This window comes from Physeter macrocephalus, chromosome 20 (genome assembly GCF_002837175.3).
Source record: "Physeter macrocephalus isolate SW-GA chromosome 20, ASM283717v5, whole genome shotgun sequence".
In the NCBI taxonomy this organism is placed as follows: Eukaryota; Metazoa; Chordata; class Mammalia; order Artiodactyla; family Physeteridae; genus Physeter; species Physeter macrocephalus.
The window spans coordinates 19688654-19704749 of NC_041233.1; the positions used below are offsets into that span (position 1 = coordinate 19688654).

Sequence of the window (16096 nt, forward strand, 5' to 3'; positions counted from 1 at the left end):
TGATCACATAAAATAACAGAATTAAAGTAACTCTAGTTCTCTGTCTTTACAATCACTGTCATCATTGTTTATTCTGAATCTGCTGTTTAAATCCATAAAGAATATAATGTTTATCAAAGGATAGTCATAAAAATGTGTTAATTTGAATCATACATACACATATATTATTAAAACTCAACAATAACCACAGCAATTATTTAGAATTTAGAGAAAAAATGAATTTATGAAAAACATTATCACTGACTTTGAGAATTGCTGGTGCAGACCAACTTTTAGTTGGCTTTATTATTTTTTATAAATTTCTAGAGGCAATGCGTCTTCTTAATGATTGCACCCAGGGCAGAATGTGCCCATCACTTCACCCTTTGTATGAACAGTTTTTAACCCAAAGTTGAAGAAAGCCATAAAATCACCATTATTTTTATATGGTATATGTTTACCACGTACTAGAGCAACTTCAGCGTCCTGCCACTGGGCAAAAGGCAGCATGCTCAGAAATGAGCCCTGTGTTTGGCTTTTAATGCTCTGCTATCACAGTTTTGAAAGTCTTAACAATTTTACCTTTGAATTTGTGTAGATAAGTGAAGTCTGATGGGGCAATAAAGCATACGCCCTAGACTTAACATGCAGTCCTGCCTCCCAGTGCCTTCAAGAGACAGGTCCTCAGTCACCTGCTCCACAACCCAGCAATTGCTGCCACCCTCCATTCTTGGTGGGGGCCTTGGTACAAGGCAGGATGGGTGGGGGTTATGGGGTAAGGCTACAGAAATCTGTGAGGGTCTATGCGCTCCTAAAAGTATCCCTATACCCTAGAGAACCAAACAACCAAACATTAAATAGCAAATAAAAATAACCTTTCTTGGGTCAATCAAGACTGTAAAAAGAAGGAAAAAACTTTATTTTTTTCCCGGCTTTTGAACAGGCCTTACATTTTCATTTTGCACTGGGCACTGGGCTCCACAATTACGTGGCCATCCCTGCCTATGTATGTGGGTGAGTGTGTGCATGTGCATCTGTTATGTTTGTATTTAAAAGAATAGAATAACTTTCTCTATATTTAATAAAGTAAATTTATCTATAGTTTTATAATTTATAGATAAAATAAACATATATAACTTTACCATATTTTATCTATAAAATGAAACTACTAATTTTAATAGTTTACAGATCAGGGGAGAAGGAATTTCAACAGAATATTATCTTCTGAGTTTCTTGTAACTGATGAATTCTCTTTAAAAATCTTAAAAAATATATTATATGCTAAAAATTGTGATATTCCAGCTTCAGAAGCAGGACATGACATTACTAATATGTTCCTCTTATTAACAAAATCTGCTTTACAACTTTTACTTCTTGACAGGCAAGAGATTTTTGGCCAGAAGCCAAAGTCATCAAATATTAAGAGTGTGGAGATACATCAAATGTGTTGAAAAAGCCTAAAACTCACTAATTTTAGCACATTTGAATTATTCACATAAATTACTTATACTGAAAACTCCTAAATCTTCAATCTCACACCTAAAAAATCTTATGCTTTGTAACTAATCATTTTCAAAATATACCCTCATAACTCTTGAATTATTCCATTTATAATAAAGCAGATGAACAAAATATTCCCATTATAAATTTTTCTTTTTTTACCTCTATTATTTAAGGAGTCAATATTCATGATCAATATATAGCTGACAATGTCTTCCTTATTTTAAAAATCCAACTAAGTTTTGAATGTAAGAGTAGTCATAGATACTTCATAGATGGATGTAGATATATATACAAAAAGAATATATCATAAATATATATATATGAAATTATATCAAAAGGACCTTGAAACAAATATTTTTGCATTTGTCTATATTCAGACATTGTTTCTAACATTCCTGAGAGATGGCTAAAATTGCAAAAAATCTATGACATTGTCACATTTGAAAAAGGTTAAAAGCGATCCAATTACACCTTCAAAAATGGCCCCCGATCCCTAGAGCATTGACTTTATCCCAATACCATCTAAATTCTAACTTTGTTATTCACCAACATAATCCGGAGCAACCTGCCCTTTTCTTTGTCTTCTTTTTATCCTTTAAATTGATGTGCAACTCCAGTTTCCTTTCTCCAATCCTGACTGCCTTCTTCAACTAGTATTTAGATACTGTCTCAAGCAAAACAATCATGTATAAATAACCTTCTGGTTGAATTCCATCCCTAGAAACTCCTGTCTCCTTGCTGCACTCTGGGAGCAACCCACGCAGAATGCACTCAAAAGGCCAATCCATGTAAAATCAGGTACTCATTTGTAATTTATCAGATTTTGTACACCAAAAGAATCTCAACACATACCCAATGGAAGGGGTGGGGGAAAACCAGTTACCTACATTGTTCATGTACTCAGAAAGCAGGTCCTGGAGAGCCTGGCGAATGGCATTGCATTCTGCGATAATTCTCTCCCGATGGAAATCTCTCGTGCATGAAGAGTCAGCCAACAGAGCAGCCCCACTGATAATGGCTTCGAGGCGTTTCTCTAGGGATGGTCTTGTTTCCTCCTCAGTCACTGTGAGTGGATCCAAGACAATTAAATTCTAAAGGAAAAACACATTTAGATGGTTAGAACTCCATGATATTCTATTTTTAGGAAAAAATAATTAGTATTTTGTTTTCACATTTGGAATTCATATGTGATGATAAAGACAACTGTGCTTTTACTGCCTCACCCAGTTCATGTATCATTCTATAAAGCAATTATTATTCAGGGCAGTTACAAAAATTGTGAAATTATGAGCATTGATTCTAGTGTCAGTCAAATCTGTATTCAAATCTTGCCCTTCCCATTCACCAATGGTGTGAGCTCCCTCAGGTGTCTTATGTACTGTAAGCCTCACCTTCCTGATGTGTAAAACTGGAATATTAACATTGTTTATCTCATAAAACTGCGGTAAGAATGATATGAATGCTTAATACAGTGTCTGGCACATATTAACCGTTCTTTACAATTGTCATTTTCATTTAGCACTTCATTGTTTACAAAATATTTTCACATATATTATCTCATCTTGACAACACTATAAAGAAGTGGGCAGCAAAGATATTGTTAACCACACATTTCAACTGATGGTGAGTGAGGCTGAGACTGTCTTGCCCAACGTCATTAAGCTATTAAATGGTGAAGCTCAAACAAGTATTAAGGTCTTATAATACCTTATAATATAATATTATAATATAATATAATATAATACTTATTATAATTTAATACTGTTTTCTTATGCCTCACTGTAAGTCATACAATCTAATTAACCTTAATACTAACGTATCAAAGAGAATTCTAAATTTTAATTATTCATTTTAAAAGTAAAATTCCATCTTCCTGTTGATTATAACTTCCAGCCATTTCCCACCATTGAAATCTGACATGGTATTTTTAAGGTTTCCATTAGATATGTCTTCAGGCAACAGAAGTCAAGATAATCTACAGACTTTGAAGAAAAGGTGGAGAATATGAGGCTCTAAGGATCCTTTCTTAAAATACAGTGAGAGAGGAAGCCTTTCAAGGTTTGGGCATAATGTCATAATTGGAGAACTAGTTAGTATCAAATGAAAGCTCTCTGTAGAACCTTTAACATAAAATGAAATCATATAGTGATCTTCAGAATGTGTGTGCATGTGTGAGTCTTTATGCACAAATATACACACTGAAAATCATTGATCTTCAGAGTGCACAATCATATATATTTACATATATATAGAAAGAGGTATATGTATATTGTGTGTGTATATTGTGTATAAATATAATCTTACACTGATGGTTGTACTATATCATATTATGATAAGTATTAGGGGATCTAAAGTAGCCAGGATAAAATTTTAAAAGCTACAACTCTAGGCCAAGTTAGGGAGAGAAAATCATTATGGAAAGAAAAATAATATTAAAACAATTACACAAAAAGAAAAAATAGTACTATGTAATGTTCACATATTATATGATATAATGTAGAATATAAACTAGAAATAGATCTTATAGAAAATTGGTTAAATATCTTAAAATTATTCAGAAGAATTCTTCCTTTCATGCCTCTATTTCCTTCCTATTTTTCTACTTCTCTACTGAGTATCTCCATTTTTCTCTTTTAGATGGAAACAAATTTTTTAAAAGAAAGAAAATTAATTTTACAAATGCCAAATTTAACATTTTCTTTATCCAATGCATAATTTTTTTGGTGAGACGATAATCACAACCATGAGCTTGCCCATCAGACAAGGATTCACTTCCATCTAAATATACCTCCTTATTTCATTTGCCATTTTTACCATGTCCTCTTTGGCTCACTAATTTAGTACAAACATTCCACTCCTATTTTCATAACAATAATTGACCAATTAAAACCTTTTTGAAAATGTCCCTCCAATGTGACATCATCATTAAGAAGAGATACTGAGGGCAAGAGAATTTTTCTTTGATTGCTCAAATGCAATTAGTAGATGTGATAGGAACAGTTAACATGTTTCCAGCATTGTAATGATAGGAAAAGTTGGTTAAATTTGAAATCTATACACCTATAAGTATTACAAGAAGAAACTAGTAATTTTAGGTGTTCTGGCTGTGATTTCATGTCAGAAAACATCCTCTATTGTAGGAATAAGTTCACCCCAGTTCCTGCTCTCCACGGCCATTCCCCAAACTATCCTAGCCTTTGGATTTTTACTTGTTTGTTGACTTTTAAGACTTTTAAGACTCAGATTCTTCAAGCTCATCTAAACTCAAACCATTGCCTGCTCTGACATCTGATGCTCACATGCAGCCTCTTGATTCTGCCTAAATCTAATGTCCCCCTATTCATATCCAATAGACGTTTTCACTAACTTTGTTACTGAGTCAATTAAAAGGTGAGGTTTTTTTAAATAACTTTAATGTTCTATGAAATATCACTGGATATTTGAGACCTACTGAAATAAAGAATGATTTCTTCTGGACATCAGTGAGATGATGAAATAGGAAGTTCCATACATCATACCCCTAAAGAAATACTGATTTTAACAATAACAATAATGAGAATACCTTTATGAAAGCCTGGGAGAACAACTGAGAGGTTCCAGTACCCACGTGGAGCAAAAACATCAAAGAACAGAAGCACTGAAGAGGATAAGAAGAACAGTTTCACTTTACCCATGTCACCTCTCTCCCAAGGCAACACAGCTCAGACCAAGAGAGACTCACCTTGGCCTGCAACTTCTCCCATTGCGAAAAGCGAAAACAAAGTGAACACTTGGCTCCTCAGCCTTGTGGGAAGGTGTTCAAGAGTCCCATTTCCATCTCTCCACACCCAGAACATTGAGGGGATTGAAATAGCTAAATAATCTTGGGACAGCAAAGAGTAGAGAAAAGGGTAGGAGCTCATAGAAACCAGTATACAGATATCAACAACCAGCAGCAGATCCTACTAACCAGATTACAGACACTAATAAGATCCCTGACCATGAACCCAGTAGGACCCCCACCTGCAGACCCCATGATTAGCCACCGTACACCCCCAGTGCTCCATGCAGCCCCCTCCTGTAGCCAACACTCCATGCTCCCCTGCAGACAATGCATGCGAGCTCCCACAGACAGCACACAGATATTGGCATCCAGCTGAATCTGCTGGATTGGGAAAAGGTGCACAATGCTGAACAAACACTTCAGGGCACTTCCCTAGAGAAAATAAACAGGAGGCTCTTAACACCTGGCCTGGCTTTGTGGGATCAAGAGAAGGCAAAGAGTCTAAGACTTCTCCTTCACAGGGAACAAGAGGAATGGAGCAAGTGCATCCATAGAAAGAATCTAAGAGACCCCCAGTATCTCTGGCAAGGCTGACTCATGAAGACCTTTCTCCCTGAAGCTAGTCAGTAAAACCTGGAGGAAGTGACTGTTTCTTCAAATGTGAAGACAGGAATACAAGGTTTCAAAGAACATGAAGACTCAAAGAAATATGATATTACCAAAGGAACAAAATAAACTCTAGTACCTGACCCCAAAGAAATGGAGATTTATTAATTGCCTGAAAAAGAATTCAAAATAATCATCTTAAAGAAGCTCAGTTAGATAAAAAAGAACACAGATAGACAACTCAACAAAAGCAGGAAAATAATACATGAGTAAAATGAGAAGTTTCAGAAAAAGATACCATAAAAAAAGAACCAAACAGAAATCCTGGAGCTGAAGAACATAATGAATGAACTACAAATCCACTAGAGAGACTAAACAACAGACTAGAGCATGCAGAAGAAAAGATCAGCGAACTCAAGGACAGATCATTTGAAATTATCTAGTCAGAGTTACAAAAAGAGAAAACAATTAAAAATAATTAATAAAGCCTGCAGCACTTATGGGACATCATCCAAAAAACCAATATACACATTATTGGATTCATAGAAGGAACAGAGAAAGAGAAAGGGTTAAAGATCTTATTTAAAGAAATAATGACAGAAAACTTCACAAATGGGGGAGGGAAATAAATAACCAGATACATGAAGTACAGAGAACCAAAAAAAGATTGAATATAAAGACATCTTCATGAAGGCACATTATAATCAAACTGTCAAACGTCAAAGACAAAAAGAATTTTGAAAGCAGCAAGAGAAAAGCAACTCATCTATCACTAGGGAGCCCCCCATAACACTATGAGCAGATTTCTCGACAGAAACCTTGCAGGCCAGGAGAGAGTGGGATGATATATTCAAAGTGCTGAAAGAAAAAAAGAGTGCCAACTAAAAATATTATAACTGGCAAAGCTATTCAGAAATGAAGGTGAGATAAAGACATTCCGACACAAACAAAAGCTGAGGAAGTTCATCACAACTACACCTGTGTTACAAGAGATACTAAAGAGATATCTTCAAATAGAAGCAATGGATGCTAACTAACAATGTGAAAACATATGAAAGCATAAAACTCATTGGTAAAAGTAAATATATAGTTAAATTCAGAATACTATAATATTGTAATAATGGTGGGTAAATCACTTAGAGTCTAATATAATGGTTAAAAGACAAAAGTATTAAAGATAACTATAGCTACAAAATTTTCCTAATGCATACATAACATAAAAAGATGTAATGGTGATGTCAAAAACATAAAATGTGGGGGGAATAAAAGTGTAGTTTTCGTATGTGATCAAAATTAAGTTGTTATCCGTTCAAAATAGACTATCATAACTATAAAATTTGTTATTCTAACCACATTATAATCATAAAGAAAAAACCTGTGGTAGATACATAAAAGATAAATATTAAGTAATCAAAGCATTTAACCATAAAAACTCATCAAATCACAGAGGAAAATAACAAGAGAGAAATAAAGGAACAAAGGAACTACAAAATAGTCAGAAAATAATTAACAAAATGGCAATAGTAAGTCCTCACCTACCAATAAGTACTTGAAATGTAAATGTACTAAATTTTCCAATCATAAGACATAGAGTGGCTGACTAGATTCAAAAACAAAAACAAAAGTCCTAAATCCAACTACATGTTGCCCAAAAGATACTTACATTAGCTTTAAGGAAATTGAAGGGATGGAAAAAGATATTCCATGAAAATGGTAACCAAAAGAAAGCAGGGATAGCTATAATTATAACAAACAAAATAGGCTTTAAGTAAAAAACTGTCATGAGACAAAGAAGGATATTATATGATGGTAAAAGCGTCAATCAAAAGAATATAACAATTATAAATATATATTGCACCCAATATCAGGGCACTTAAATGCATAAAGCAAATATTAACCAATTTGAAGGGAGAAATAGACAAAAATACAATAATAGTAGGGAACTTCAGTACTCCACTTTCAATAATAGATAGTTCAACCAGACAGAAAATAAATAAGAAAACACTGGACCTAAGCTACCCATTAGGCCAGATGGACTATAGACATCTATAAAGCATGCCATCTGATAGCATCAGAATATACATTCTCAAGTATACACAGAACATTCTCCAGGATAGATCATATGTTAAGCCATAAAACTGGTCTTAAATTTAAGACTGAAATAATATCGAGTATCTTTTTCACCCACATGATATGCGCAATAATAATAGGAAGCAATAATAGGAGTAAAATTAGAAAATTCACATATATATTAAAACTAAACAACACATTCCTGAACAACCAATGGATCAAAGAAGAAATCAAAGGAAAATTTTAAAATATCTTGAGACAAATGAAAATGGAAACATAACATACAAAAACTTATGACATGCTGCAAAAGCAGTTTTAAGAGAAAAGTTAATAGCAATAAATGCCTACATTAAGAAAAAAAGAATGACCTTAAAAAAACAACCAAACTTTACACCTCAAGAAACTAGAACTAGAAGAACAAACTAAGCCCAAAGTTAAAGAAGGAAGGAAATAATGAAGATGAAAACAAATAAATGGAATAGAAACTAGAAAAATAATAGAAAAGATCAACAAAAAAATTAGTTGCTTTCATGAAAAGATAAACAAAATTGACAGCCCTTTAGCTAGACTAACTAAAAAAAAGAGAGAGAGAAGACTCAAATAAATATAATTGTAAATGAAACAGGAGACACAACAATTGATTCCACAGAAATACAAAGAATTGTTAAGAGACTATGATAAACAATTATGTAGCAACAAATTGGATAACCTAGAAGAAATGTGTAAACTCCTAGAAATACACAGGCTACCAAGACTGAATCATGAAGTAATAGAAAATCTGGACAGATCAAGATTGAATCAATAATTTAAAATTTCCCAACAAAGAAAAAAACCAAGATCAGATGTTTCACTAGTGAATTCTACCAAATATATAAGAACTAATATCAATGCTGCTCACACTTTTCCAAAAAATTAAAGAGAAGGGAACATTTCCAGACTCATTTTGAGGCCAGCATTACCCTAATACCAAAGCTGCCTGATTTGGATATTTCAAGAAAAGAAAAGTACAGGCCAACATCCCTGACAAATATAGACGCAAAAATCCTCAACAAAATGCTAGCAAACTGAATCAACAGTATATTAAAATGTTCGTACAGCACATCCAAGTGGATTTATCCCTGGGATGCAAGAATGGTACTACCTATGCAAATCAATAAATGTGATATACCACATTAACAGAATGAAGGATAAACATCATATTTTCTCAGGAGGTGCTGCAAAAGCATTTAACACAATTCAACATCCTTCATGATAAAAACTCTCAACAAATTAGGTATACAAGGAATGTATATCATCACCATAAAGGCCATATATGACAAGCCCACCATTAACATCATAGTCAACAGTAAAAAACTAAAAGCCTTTCCTCTAAGACCAAAATAAGACAAAGATGTCCAGTCTTGCCATTTTTATTTAACATAGTACTGGAAGTCCTAGCCAGAGCAATTGGACAAAAAACAGAAATAAAAGCCATCCAAATTGGAGAGGAAGAAGTAAAATTGTCTCTTTCGGCAGATGACATGATCCTATATATATAAAACTCTAAAGATACCACCAAAAAACTCTTAGAACTAATAATAAATTCAGTAAAATTGCATGATAAAAATCAACAATATAAAATCAGTTGCATTTCTATATACTAATAATGATTATTCCATAAATACTTAGGAATAATTTAACCAAGGAGGTCATAGATCTGTATACTGACAACTATAAAGCATTGATTAAAGAAACTAAAGAATAAAATAAAATAATAAACAAATAAATAAATAGAAGGATATTCCATGTTCATGGATTGGAAGAATTAATATTGTTAAAATGTCAATAAAACCCAAAGCAATCTACCAATTCAATACAATTCCTACCAAAATTCCAAAGGCATTATTCACAGAAGTAGAAAAAACAATCCTAAAATTCATACAGAATTTAAAAAGATCCCCAATAGTCAAAACAGTCTTGAGGAAGGAAGACAAAGCTGGAGGCATCACACTTCCTGATTTCAAACTATATTACAAAGCTGTGGTAATAAAAACAGTAAGGTACTGGCATAAAAGCTGCCACATAGACCAACATAACAGGAGAGAGAGCCCAAAAATAAACCCATGCTTACTACAGTCAAGGATCTTCAACAATGGTGCCAACAACACAAAATGGGGAAAGTATAATCTCTTTAATAAATGGTGCTGGTAAAACTGGATAATTGCATGCAAATTTACTAAGATCTTATGTTAAGTGTTCTTACCATAAACTATCAATAATAATAATAACAACAATAATAATAAAGGGAGTCAGAGGAACCTTTGGGTGGTGAAGGATATGTTTATGGCCTTGATAGTGGTGGTGGTTTCACAAGTGTATACTTATTCCCAAAATCATCTAGTTGTATACATTAAACACGTCCAGCTTTTTACATGTCAATCATACTGCAATAAAGTAGTTTATAAAAAAGAAACAAAGCTCATCTTAATAAAATAATAATCTCTTCTGAACCAGTAGAGCAGTGTTGAAATACTCTTTCAGTATGTTTTCATGGCATTAACTTCATGAAAGACAAACAACTGGATGCTTTATTTTCAGGATCCCACTCTAATGAACGTAGAACATATTTTCTCTTTTTTCTAGGTTCTGCCGAATATAAACTTACCTCCCTAACCCTTTGATTGCTGACAAGAAAATATTTTTTCAAAAAAGTAAGAGTCCTAACTTCATTATCTTCTATTGGATTGCTGCATTTTAGGAGGCAGTATAGTTAAAGGATTACAAGATCTAGGAGCAGTTAGCATGGGTTTGAATCCTGGCTCATTAGCTATGAGAAAATGTATCTATGTTGTTATCATCCTCCGTATTCTCAATTTTACATAACCTCCAATCCACCCACTTTCTACTACTCTGGGGAAACTGAGATGAGACCATCTAGGAAACCTCTCCATTTACTTCTATCTCAATATGCTTTTCCGTCCATTTTTTCTTCTCATCTGTCTTCAAGGAAGATCTCTCCTTCTCCCTCTCCCTTGCCCTCTCTCTCTTTTCCCCCCCAACCACCACTTTCTTTTCAAAGCTAACTTCTCTTTCTGTGCTCTCAAGCCTTCTTCACTTATTCCTTTCTTATATTTTGAGTCAATCTTCAGAGCCTACTATGTACCAGATAGTAGGAATGGTTAATAAAATTGAGAGCATCCCTGCCCACTTCACAGTGCTCACAGCCTAGAGGTACTGACACATATTAACCAAATAATCACATAAATATCAATATATAACTACAATGTAGATGTGTGGTATAAATAAAAAGAATATGAAAGTTTATAAATTAACCAGGCATACCTCTGGGCAATTTGGTGCATAATCAAGATGATTAAAAGCAAAGCAGATGTAAGTTCCAGAGAACTCACAGGATTCTCAGGGAGGGCTTTGGATTTCGACAGAACATGGAATTGAAAATTTGGAGTTAATCTTATCCAGATCTTATTTTATCAGGTCAACTTGAACAGGCATCTGGGTTATAATTATGTGAAACTTAAAACAAGAGGCGGAATACTATGAAGACTGAAAACAAACAAAAGGGAAGAGACGGATTCTACCCCTAAAATAATATACTTAAAGCATCCAATCTGAACTTAAAAAGACACCGAAAACTGCCTAAAAGGCAAGGAAAAGGGTTGTTCAATCAGAAAGAGAATATATGTTACATTTATCTATAGAACAGGACTATAGGAAAATCAGATCCTGTGAAAGAATGATAAAGTTGTAAAATCATATGCATACTCATAGGTATTTTAAAATATAAAAGATGTATATGACCCAGGACTGAGAGTGTGATAACCAACCCAAATAATGATACAGGGAATAACTTAAAATGCACTAAATCTTTTACTGGAGTAGTTGTAGTTTAAATCATCATTGCTGATCATTTTTTTTCTTTGCCCACTAAAGCCTATCTTTCAGGAAAGAACTACAATGTAAGGTTTATTTTATTCAATATGAGTTACGGTGAAAGAAAATCCTGTGGCCTTGAGAAACACAGAAATGCTAACTTTGAGAAGACTGAGATCCTGGCTCTCATGTATTTGGAAGTGAACAATGTAAGGTGAATCTATATAAAATAAGTTGGAAAGATTGCCAGAATACATTGTAGAATTTAAAAAAAGTTGCAGAATGATATGTGCAGTGACATCATATATATTAAAAAAACAAGCATACTATAATACTTGAGATTTTCTCTGAGTATATATAAGTATTTCAGAGCCTAGGAAAAAGTTTAAGAAAACATACCAGTACCATGACAATTGCTATCTCTGAAAAGAACCGGATTGGAGTGGTTGTCAAATTTTTAATTTTATAATTATAGCCTAATTGTGTAATACTTCTGAAACTTAAAACTAATTTTAAAAAATTAAAATTTTAAAAAGAAAATGGCAATTATGAATCAAACACATTATTATTTTGGATTCTAGATATTAATCAACTATTTTGGAATCATAATAGAAAAATATAATGTTTCCATTAATTACCAGAATGAAATATGATATTAAGTTTTCATATTAATTAGCTTGAAGGATTTTAATTTTGTTATGTTGGGTTTCATCATTACAAATATGTTTGGTTAATATATGTCTTTAAAAAAATAAAGACATGACCTCAAAGTACCAGGGCACTCTTTTTCAGTCAGCTTAGAAGTCAGAACACCTGAGTGTGAATCTTGGCCTTTCACTCACATTGAGAGAGTGATTTAAACTGCATAAGCCTTTATTTCATCCCTGTAAAGTGGGGAAAATAAAACCTGCACCTTTCATATAAGATTTTATTTAATGTAGCTTTATAACATATTTTAATAACTGGTGGGATAGGTCCCACCTCAGTTTCTTGCTAATATTATTTTTACCTTTACATGCACTACCATCTATTCCTGATGATCAGTGAATAGAATGCTACAAAGGAAGCTACACTTGCTAAAACAGAATTCCCTATATACCACACAGATATGTATCAGATAGTCATTCATTCCACAAATATTTATTAATCATCCAATACACTTCAGATCCTAAGCAAGGCTTTGGTTATGCCTTACGAGAACATGTAGGAAGTTATAAAAAAATCGTTTAAACAAGCTGAAGCATAAAACCAACAAGTTGGAAAAAGTTTTCTGTATGTTAATAAACATGATATAATAAACCCTATTCATTCACACACTCTATATGCTGTGATGAGATTGATCCAATTTACATTCAAAACCCTAAAAGTCTTACATCTATTCTCCAAAGTGAAACTGTCTATCAAAAGAGATGTAGCTATGATTATAATCAAGTACCAACATTCTTCACAAAAACACATGCAGTGCTTCAAGTTGGGAGCAGCAGAAATAATAACCACATAGCATAAATAATGTTTCTCAAGCAACTACATTATCAATCTTCAGAGTGAGTGATGAAAATGGAACAAGATTCTCCTTATGATTATCAACAGAAAATGCTATTGACAGAACTCACAGGCTCTCCTTTGTCTGGTATATCCCTTATTTTAATGTTTCCACCTAAATAATCTAAAGAATGGAAGCTTCAGATATTAAAAATGTAAAAGAAGGCAAAATGTAAGTAATAAACTATAAATTAGCAAGATTATCTATAAATATTACTACTAAATTATTAAATGAATGTAACACAAAGTTTACATATTCAGCTATATAAAATCAAAATGTATATAAGTCACATTCTGTTGTATATTAGTTAATAAAACAGAAGACTAGAAAATATTTAAGAAAGTCATTCAACATGTTTATAAAACAAATTAGATATGTACATACTCCCTTAAATTTTTTTCTCTAAATTATAGGTATAGAACATTTGAATAGCTCAATGAGTACTAAGAAGGTAGTTTTACCAGAACACCAATAAAAAATTTCAATTATCTAATTCATTTCACCTGAGGTAGTAACCTTTTCTCATAGACATATTTCTGTCAGAGTTCAGAAATTCAATCTATGCACAGCACCACATCATGGATTGTTTGCTTCAGTTTTTATCTGGTTATATCAAAAATAAAATAAACTTCAAGAATTCTTCTATTTTCAAAACCTCTTTTTAAGGGCTTCCCTGGTGGGGCAGTGGTTGAGAATCTGCCTACCGATGCAGGGGACACGGGTGCGTGCCCCGGTCTGGGAAGATCCCACATGCCGCGGAGCGACTGGGCCCATGAGCCATGGCCACTGAGCCTGCGCGTCCGGAGCCTGTGCTCTGCAATGGGAGAGGCCACAACAGTGAGGGGCCTGCGTACCGCAAAAAAAAAAAAAAAAAAAAAAAACCTCTGTTTAAAAGAACTTTAACGTAAGCACTTCCAAGAAGATGTCGCTTTCACTGTAATATTGAATATAATATTGAATAAATCTTAGAACATATTCTATTTTTAATTTTATTTTTTTATTATTTTATACAGCAGGTTCTTATTAGTTATCTATTTTATACATATTAGTGTAGAGATGTCAATCCCAATTCATCCCACCACCACCACCACCGCCACCCCCCGCCGCTTTCCCCCACTTGGTGTCCATAAGTTTCTTCTCTACATATGTGTCTCTATTTCTGCCCTGCACACTGGTAGATCTGTACCATTTTTCTGGATTCCACATATATGCGTTAATATACAATATTTGTTTTTCTCTTTCTGACTTACTTCACTCTGTATGACAGTCTCTAGGTCCATCCACGTCTATAAAAATGACCCAATTTCGTTCCTTTTTATGGCTGAGTAATATTTCATTGTATATATGAACCACATCTTCTTGATCCATTCATCTGTAGGTGGGCATTTAAGTTGTTTCCATGTCCTGGTTATTGTAAATAGTGTTGCAATAAACATTGGGGTGCATGTGTCTTTTTGAATTATGGTTTTCTCTGGGTATATGCCCAGTAATGGGATTGCTGGGTCATATGGTAATTCTATTTTTAGTTTTCTAAGGAACCTCCATAATGTTCTCCATAGTGGTTCTATCAATTTACATTCCCACCAACAGTGCAAGAGGGTTCGCTTTTCTCCACACCCTCTCCAGCATTTGTTGTTTATAGATTTTCTGATGATACCCATTCTAAGTGGTGTGAGGTGATACCTCATTGTAGTTTTGATTTGCATTTCTCTAATAATTAGTGATGTTGAACAGCTTTTCATGTGCCTCTTGCCCACCTGTATGTCTTCTTTGGAGAAATGACTATTTAGGTCTTCTGCCCATTTTTTGATTGGGCTTTTTGTTTTTTTAATATTGAGCTGTATGCACTGTTCATATATTTTGGAGATTAATCCTTTGTCCATTGATTCATTTGCAAATATTTTCTCCCATTCTGAGGATTGTCTTTTCGTCTAGTTTATACTTTCCTTTGCTGTGCAAAAGCTTTTAAGTTTCATTAGGTCCCATTTGTTTACTTTTGTTTTTATTTCCAATACTCTAGGAGGTGGGTCAAAAAAGATCTTGCTGTGATTTATGTCAATGAGTGTTCTTCCTAAGTTTTCCTCTAAGAGTTTTATAGTGTCTGGGCTTATATTTAGGTCCTTAATCCATTTTGAGTTTATTTTTGTGTATGGTGTTAGGGAGTGTTCTAATTTCATTCTTTTAAATGTAGCTGTCCAGTTTTCCCAGCACCACTTATTGAAGAGACTGTCTTTTCTCCATTGTATATCCTTGCCTCCTTTGTCAAAGATTAGTTGACCAGAGGTGTGTGGGTTTATCTCTGGTTTTTTTCCCTCAAGATTGCTTTGCCTATCCAGAGTCTTTTGTGTCTCTGTACAAATTTTAAGATTTTTTGTTATACTTCTGTATAAAATGCCATTGGTAATTTGATAGGGATTGCATTGAATCTGTAGATTGCTTTGGGTATTATAGTCATTTTCACAATGTTGATTCTTCCAATACAGAACATGGTATATCTCTCCATCTGTCTGTGTTATCTTTGATTTCTTTCATCAGTGTCTTAGGGTTTTTGAGTACAGGTCTTTTACCTCTTAGGTAGGTTTATTCCTAAGTATTTTGTTCTTTTTGTTTCTATGGTGAATAGGATGGGTTTCTTAATTTCTCTTTCTGATCTTTCATTGTTAGTGTATAGGAATGCAAGAGATTTCTGTGCATTAATTTTGTATCCTGCAAACTTACCAAATTCATTGATTAGCTCTAGTAGTTTTCTGGTGGCATCTTTA

The 16096-nt window shown here is 33.6% G+C and overlaps 1 protein-coding gene across 9 annotated transcripts in view; it reads right to left on the reverse strand.

Annotated features, from left to right (window-relative positions):
• The window catches only part of CTNNA3 (catenin alpha 3), a 1750900-nt gene that overhangs the window by 1230510 nt on the left and 504294 nt on the right, over positions 1 to 16096 (reverse strand). For all 9 annotated transcript variants that reach the window (XM_028481840.2, XM_028481834.2, XM_028481839.2 and 6 more), the window contains one exon: positions 2370 to 2573. In XM_028481840.2, the coding sequence (XP_028337641.1) occupies positions 2370 to 2573 (204 nt within the window). The remainder of the gene's footprint in view (positions 1 to 2369; positions 2574 to 16096) is intronic.